Source organism: Mycetomoellerius zeteki, unplaced genomic scaffold (genome assembly GCF_001594055.1).
Source record: "Mycetomoellerius zeteki isolate Tzet28-1 unplaced genomic scaffold, Tzet1.0 scaffold46, whole genome shotgun sequence".
Classification (NCBI taxonomy): Eukaryota; Metazoa; Arthropoda; class Insecta; order Hymenoptera; family Formicidae; genus Mycetomoellerius; species Mycetomoellerius zeteki.
This window is the reverse complement of record NW_017257457.1, coordinates 277,389-286,004: the sequence shown is the minus strand read 5'-3', so window position 1 is coordinate 286,004 and position 8,616 is coordinate 277,389. Positions and strand designations below refer to the sequence as shown.

The 8,616-nt window shown below is 34.3% G+C and overlaps 1 protein-coding gene across 4 annotated transcripts in view; it reads right to left on the bottom strand.

Moving 5' to 3' along the window:
• Positions 1 to 8,616, bottom strand: part of LOC108726988 (calcium/calmodulin-dependent 3',5'-cyclic nucleotide phosphodiesterase 1A) — an 85,858-nt gene that overhangs the window by 46,958 nt on the left and 30,284 nt on the right. The window contains exon 1 of one of the 4 annotated variants that reach the window (XM_018454857.1): positions 3,672 to 3,849. The exons of the other annotated variants lie outside the window; for them this stretch is intronic. Within the exon in view, the coding sequence (XP_018310359.1) occupies positions 3,672 to 3,849 (178 nt within the window). Of the gene's footprint in view, positions 1 to 3,671; positions 3,850 to 8,616 lie in introns of those variants that run through there. 4 annotated transcript variants of the gene reach the window in all.

The window sequence follows — 8,616 nt, the reverse complement described above, 5'->3', positions numbered from 1 at the left end:
GGGGTATTCTGAAGCAAAAAGTGTATGCAGCGCCTATTAATGACCTTCAATCATTAAAACGAAGAATTGTACAAATGTATGAAGAAATTACAGACGCACAATGTCAGTCAGCCACTCGTTCTCTCATCAATAAATGCTATGCTTGTCTCCGAGCTGGAGATCATCATTTTGAACAAAACATTTAATAATTAAATTTTGATTATTGTAAAGCAATAAAAAGGATAGACCTTATTTCGATATTATTTCGACATTATTTATTCCTACAGTTCTGTAACTTCAGAAGTCAATATCTCTTGAACGAAGCATTTGCGAATATATTTCCAAAGAAAAATTTTGTTTGTTTTTAGATCTTAAATTCATATTTTTTACCATTTAACCATTTAATTAGTTTAATGCTAATTCATATGTTATTTATATTGCAACGACTCATACTAGAGAAAATTGGACAATAAAGCGATTTGTACATGATAACGAATGGAAATAGAATGTCAACTTGCTCTTCCGCCAAATGTCACAAAATTAATTAAATTTGCAAATTAGAGACATCGCGGCAATGTCTACTTTATCTCTCAACACATTAGAGAAAACAAATAGACGCTCAATGAAATTTATCACACAAATAATTTCGTCATAAATAACGGTTATGGCATTAATTTCCTCGCAATAAGCCGACAGAAATGCTAAGTTAAGTCGAGTATAAGAAGAACGATGCAAAGATCAATGCCGATAAAAGACGTTAATCTCATTAAATTAAGTTTCCATCTCTGACTTCGAACTTTGTAATCGAAGACTTTGCGGATTAAAAGATTTTCCAGCGAATTTGCATCCGAGATGTTCTGTGGAATTACAAAGAAATACAACAGGTATTTTTTATCTCACACATATAATGTGCATATACTTGTTATGTGTAGTAACAAATACATGTATAGTAACAAATAAATCTGTTGTATATCACGCGTTGAAAAAATCTAACGAGCAGGAGTGAGTAGAAAAAAAAAAGGAAATAAGCGGATCACAAGAATGAAAGTCTCTTTAAAACGAGGCGTACGTCTTTTAACCGTGGACGACCCGTTTTTTGCGGACGACCTCTTTTGAATTCGCTTTAATGATAGTAGTTTTCGAGTTATGTCGAGTCGTAGTAGCGGCGGCCATATACGCGACCCATATTAATTCATTTTCTCTTTCTCTCTTATATTCTGAGAGAAAAATAAGGTTTATCAAGAAAGGACGCAAACACGTTTCATTCTTGTTCTCTGTCACATTACTGCATGCAAGATAAGTGCAAAACACTTTACACGGCGTGGCCGTGGCATGCGGTGGTCCGGCGCAGATTTGCATAATTCTTAATAACTGCTTTCATACATTCGCGTGCAGTTTTTTGGTTGGGCATCCGATTACGCTTTCGGATATTATACACGCGATATGCGATACGCGATACGCGATACGCGATATGCACAATGAGATGCAACGAGATGCCACGATCGGAATACGTATATTGCGGCTAGCAAACTGGTTAATCATTAGTGAGATTATATAATTACAATCAATTCATATTCCAACTACCAAATGAATAGCGGAGAAATGTCAGATTAATTCTAAATTACATTGTTACTCGCGTTAATTAATTACGTTTGTCGAGCGTACTCTCTAATGATGTCAAAATGGATAATAATCACGCAGAAATAATCATATTATATATATCATACCTATGTGAAGCAATGAAAGAAAGGCATCGACTTATATTTATGAACATATGTTACGTATCTACAACTTTTGTTTTAAATAATCGCCTATTCTCTATAAAATAATATGGATATTTTTTGTACATATATGTAAAGAGTAATTATAATATATATATATATATACACACCACATATCACACGTATTGATATACATATTTTTAAATAAACGGAGGAGAAAAGATTAAATTTTGCATTATCATTAAATTTTAGATCAAAGTATCATGCTAATTTTATTTTTGCAAGTGAAATCCATTAAATTTGATTTTATAAAGGATATTTAGGTATCCCAAACTTATCAATATTTCAGTTTCAATACATAAGAAATCTATAATTGGATCGGAGAAATCTGAGATAGTTTCATAGCAGTCACAAAAGTATAAAACTCGCAAAATACCCATACGCGATAAACTGACGTTAATTCAGCTAGACTTTCTTTGTTTTAACCCTTTTAAATCTAAGTTTTATTAAGAAAAATATCTTTCATAAATATTATAGTTTCAATATAACTGAAGAACTTTTAGCTAAACTGTGTTGATTTTTGAACGCATAAGTTTTTATTAAATCTCTGTCAGTTATGTTAAACTATAATCTTTCTTTAAATCTATACACGAACTTTCTAGTTCGTTAACATATATTAGCTGGATCTGAATTTCATCAAAAGATATCGTGTTAATAATCATGCATGACTTATGGAGAATATATTATTTATTAAAGTAAAAATTTATATCTGATTTTTATGACTTCAGAAACAAAGACTGCGTTCAGCAAAGAAAGCAACTTTGCAATTGTAAAATTTTTCAATATGATTGGTTTATACGTTTAGATCTATAAGGAACTAAAAGCAAGAACCAATTGTTGAAAAATTTTACAACAGTTGCAAAGCTGCTTTTTCTGCTGAACGCAGTCATAGATAATTTTCCAATACGTTTTATTTTTACATGTATTCTAATTGGTTAAACTGGCATGCTTAAAATATATTTACAAGCACTACCTAGTTCAAGCATATAATCTTGAATATAATTAGATGCGAAACATTAATACGTGAGTAAAGTCCAAACTCATATAATGTAACTACCTACATTACATCCCACGGCATACACACACACACACACACAATTTCTAAATGTTAATTATCCTTCAAGATAACAAAATGATGGATCGCGAATTTCAAAACTGTGTAAATACACTTTTTAATATGAAATTAAATCTTTATAAGAATAATATAAAGTGGCGTTCTGTCTATGTTCTATGTATAATCGTCAGCAAAAAAAATAAAAAATCGAATGTAGTATAATTCGATATAATTGGACACAAGACATTAATCGAAATGTTGATTGAATATCAAAAATATAACTCTCAAAAAAATTTTTTTACTTTTTATTATTTTATATTATTTGCAGTAGAAAGTTAAATTTACTCTATATAGCGTGTATATATATATATATAAATTTTTTACCATGATCATGTCAGTCATATTTCGAGTCAAACACTAAATAAATAAAATTCGACATCAGTGCTCATTGTCACATACAATTAATGTGTGTAACAATATAATTCAACAATATAATCAATCCTATAAAATCTTAAGCGAGATTTGAAAAAAGAGAGATTCATGTAATTTTTTAAATGTTATTTCATTTTTTATTTTATTAGCTATGAAAAAAGCAAATAAGGACTATTCTTGAGGTACTCCCGTACCACTGCTCCTTATACTATTCTTCCACTCATATTTATATTAGATACTTGTAGATGAGACTATATACATATAGTCTATTTTGCGTATATCATAATAATAAGCATTACATAAACGCTTCCCTCTTACATCCAATTATTATGCATTATTATTTATAACATCTTGATACTTATCTATAGACACGCTGTCTATCATCGTTTATCATATATTCGAGATATTATCGCGTCTCTACTCACCAATCACGTAATTGTATCCATCCAAGGTTAAAACGCATTTGCGCGTATTTGGTGAGGACGGAATACATGGCACTTGTCTCCGTGAAATTCGCTTGCTAGGACTACACGAAGAGCCAGTTGCACCCGGATCTGAGTGACACTTTTGCACAGGATCTTTGCCTGGTCTAGACATTGTCATTAATGATTATTCAGTCTTATTTCCTCGACATCTTCGCCGATCTTCTCATTCAAATATAGAAGCGCACGAGACTCCATCTTCTAATGTAACTATGGCACTTTATTAATCCCTCATCAGTCAATATTCTAAATAATCTTTTCAATTCCACTGTCGTAACGTAAATTGATGCGCGATTTTATTCCTGTTTATGATATTTGTATAATCCGTCTATACACAGTCTATATTTTAGCAGTTTAGTTTATACCGTTTATACATGTACAAGCCGTCCGTTTACTTCTTATACCGCGCTTTATATCACGCGCACGTGCAACACATCGAACGCTGCGGTTTGACACGAGATTCCAGGCTCTCCGCCGTGCGATAAACCACTAAAAAGTAGAGGTGTTTATGGTTCAACCTTTGGGTTCACCTCTTTACATGTTTCATATATGCGAAAATAACGTCAGCTATGCTTCCTCCATGTGTGAATTAGATTTATTGAGGAGCGCTCAAAAATGTGAATAACCGTTCGTTTTTCAAAGCATATGATGGCACAGCAATTCAATTTTCAACATGTGCCAAGAGAAAAATGAAAGCTTCTATCTCTTCATAAAAGCACATACGGATTCTGTTATAAAAAGGATACATTTATCTTTATCTGTCTTTACAATTCACGTATTACTATATTATATCTAACATCTTTAAGGATGCTTTACACATATTATCTCTTACATTTTTATCACTTTTTTGTACGTTTTTTGTACGTAAGGTAATTTTTCTTCTTCGCTCTGTCTGCAATAAAATTTCTCATCAAGCTCAAACAGCAATTGAGTTTCAGTTCCGATGGACGAGTCAGACGCGATCGTCGTCGAAGCAAGAATTGGCATTTATCAATCTTGTCAGAGTCTCGATTCTCGATCGAAGAATGCATTCTCTAATTATGGCATTTTCTGTATCATAATCGACAGTACATAATTGCCGAGCAAAAATTCTGTAAAACAATATGGACATCTTCGGCGACCGATTTTGTGGTGAATGCAGTACAGTCAATGTCTCCGCGTGTCCTTCGTAGCGTCGAGAATGGCTTTTGAAAGCGGAAAAAGACTTTCGGAAAAAATGTGCAGTTTCATTTGTAAAAAAGTTTGTACATTGTACAAAAAATTGGCAAAAATAGAATCTCGTATCCACCCTCATTAGGGTCGCATCGCACCCTCGTCGTATCGAACACGCTTGTGAGCGGTGAAATCACCGACGTACTTATACTCGTGACGTGCACGCACGTCCGGCTGCGAGTTCTTGCCCTGACAGATGGTATGGAGGGAGAACGAAAATCAGGCGATCGATTCACGTTACCATAACGTTAACGTCGCAGGTTGGTTACCCGTACCGGTGCACCGGCGCGCCCATGCCGTCTCGCTTCCGACATGCCATGCTGCGCGGCTGCACGCACGAGTTTTCACGGGATACGATTCGAAAATGCACGACAGTTACCATCGTGCATAGGCACGATCCTAGATCTTTATGTTCCTCTTTTTTGTGATCACGTTTCACGCGATAAAATCCAGGAGAAACTTTCTCATAACTCGGAATAGGATTTGCGTTGTGACTTCCAAAGTTCCCGCCTGCAACTTGGTTCGTTGAATTCGAATTGCACTGGGAAGCTAGGATTTTCTTTCTTTTATCATATGTGTATAATAGAGGTTTGAAAATAGGTACGCAATGTCCAATTTCAGTCGTTACACGCAAATAAGCGTGGACAAGCGGAACCTTTTTTTTTCCAGAAATTACGATACATAATCCAGCCAATCCGGCCAATGGCAAGAAAGTAAGAGAATAATGCCAAAACACGTTTGTTAGGTTAACAATTTTTTATAATTGGTATTTCTCGATAAAACAAATCGTAGCAGTTGCAGGCGTCCGAAACGTGTATGGTTCGTAGGGAAAACGCAAAAACGGTGACGGAACGTCACGTCGCATGAACCGTGCGACTAGTAGAAGAACCGAGTGCCTGGTCAGACGCTAACGACAGCGGCAAGAGCTGGTGAACAAGGGAGGACGAAACGCGGGACGCGGAGACGGGACGAAACAAGATAAAACGAGATGAAACGAGACGAAACGAAACAAACGGAACGAAGGAGTAACGCGCTCGTAACCACGATATCACAAATCGCTAGAAAAAATGAACACGAACGTCCGATCCCAACCACGGTACCGCTACAACTGAAACACTCGAAACCTCCACCTCTCGCCGTCGTCGGTCGTCCTCCCTTCTCTTTACCGCGTCCCGCTCCTGATACCCCGACAACCCATTTGACCTCTCTCTCTATCCAATCACCATCCGCTTTCATCTCTCATTCTCGCTCCCCGTTTTTTTTCGCCATCGTGGTTTCTCTCCCTCTGATATCTTCCCCATCTGCCTCTCTTTCTCAACTGAAGCTTGTCCATGCTTTTTGCTTTTTCTCCTTCATTTGCACCGTATTTCAGACTCTCTTTGCCCTTATACGTGTACATATATACATGTGTGCGTACATGCATATGTATGTTTGACATTGAACATCTCCCGACACTTTCTCCTGCATTCATTTCGCCCATCAGTCCCGCAAAATAATAATCGATAACGTGATTTCATGTCGTTTCTCTCTTTTTGTTATATTCATTTATTTAATTGCTAGCATTGTAGCGAGTTCGCCGAATGTTAGTTCAAGGCAGGAACAATAATTAGATGTTTACAGCATTGAGAAATTCAACAGTACATGACACCTATCTTCAATTTCGTAAAAAATTGTAAAAATGCATTGAAACAGTTTAACGTATATTTAGAGTATATCAGACATATAATGTCATTATTTAATGATACTTTATATTTTCAATAAAACCACAGAAGTTTAGAATAATTATGAACATATATCATTTATATTCCAAAAATCCAGTTTTTCTTATAAATTTTGTATAAATAAAGATATCTTGAAATAAATTGAGGAAGAAGACCACAAACAAATTAGACCCTTATTTATTTCTATATCATAACAGATTGATCAAATTAATATTTTACAACCGCTTGGTACCACCGATCGATATCACGCAAGAATTTTTAAAGATCTTCAAAGACCGGAAATCCAACAGCTGCTACACCATTAAACCTTTGCGATTTACTCGAATTCAATGCGAACAGTCTTTCTAGGAACTATTATGTTCGCTTTTCTTTTGTAATATAGCGTTCACTCGTGTATCCGTTCTCGTTCTCCGTTCTTTTCAGCCAGTGCTGGGATTTAGTTGCACATTTCGGTCGATTTTTAGCTTGATTTCTGTCCCTTACTTCATCAACCCGCGCGCAGCCTAAATGCCGATTGGTAAATCGTGAAAGTAGAAGAATCATATTAAAAGAAAAATATTCTAAATTTTAGTAAATTATTCATTTGAATTGTACTACCAACTAAATATTTACTAAATATAAAGATATATTTATTTAGTACAAATCCAATTTGATTTAACAATCATTTCTTTATTAAATAAACACTTATTTACAGTAAGTAAATGTTTAGTTGGCACTCAAATAAATATTATTTATTATTTAGTACATTTTTGTTCAAAATAAGTGTAAAAATCTTTATGTATTGCTAAAAATGTTTAATTTGCGATAATCACTTATTTTGTGATATTAAAAAATCTCCAGATGTGAAAATAATACATGTTAAATAAATTAAATTAAGTAAAAATAAAACAAATTAAAACGTATAAAGTACATGATTATCTAAGGATAATAAAATTATATATTATATTTTAATAATATAGAGATATTTCTCTTCGTATAGAGATAAATTTACTTAAAAGTATTATATCACATACACTGTTAAATTTATAATGTCAAATATAACCTACCGTGAGTCGCCACTGCTCCTACTAAATATATCGTTATTTTTTATCAAAATGATAGTTAAATTTGACACTATACCGTGTCAATTTGACACTATACAATATCAAATTAATACTATAGTGTCAAATATAACCATTGTTTTAGTATAAAATAATGATATGATCGAGTAGGAGCAGTGGCGACTCACGGTAGGTTAAATTTGACACTATAGATTTAACAGTGTAGTATATATGTATAATTATAATCATTGAACTTTGTGCAAGATATAAATCGACAATATTATATCATATTTCTAAGCAGAGAGAAAGAGAGAGAGAGAGAGAGAGAGAGAGAGAGAGAGAGAATCACAATGATAAAATTGCATTCTTTTTTTACATAACAAATTCATAAAATGATCGCCTTAAGGTGCAGATTTACACTTTTCTTCGCGGAATTTTATAATGTAAGAAACTTCAATCCTCTTCTTTACTTGCCGTCGAGATTATAACCCTAGAGGGGAATAGCAGATTATAACGAAACGGTATAATAGCTACCAGACAAGCTATGCAGCCAGCGTTTATTATAAATGCAAATGCATTCTGTTCGCGATATTTCTGCTCTGATAAAAGGGAGAGGGATAGGGGAGACGGCAATTTCGATTACGACTGGTCGCGCGTGTTGCGAAAAGGACGTCAATTTAGCGAGAAGATAATCTTGCTGTCGAGTGCAGAGCCGTTCTAACCTTTCTCAAACGAAACTCTGTCTCAAGAAATTCTTCCGTCGCCTTCGTAAGTGCGCAGTGAATCTGATTCATCATCCTTCTCTCTTTCTCTCTCTCTCTCTCTCATCCCCTTTTTGTTTCTATCTCTTATCTCTTCTCTTTTTTTTATAATGAAATTAGCATATCGTACAAATATATGCATCAATTCCTCCGG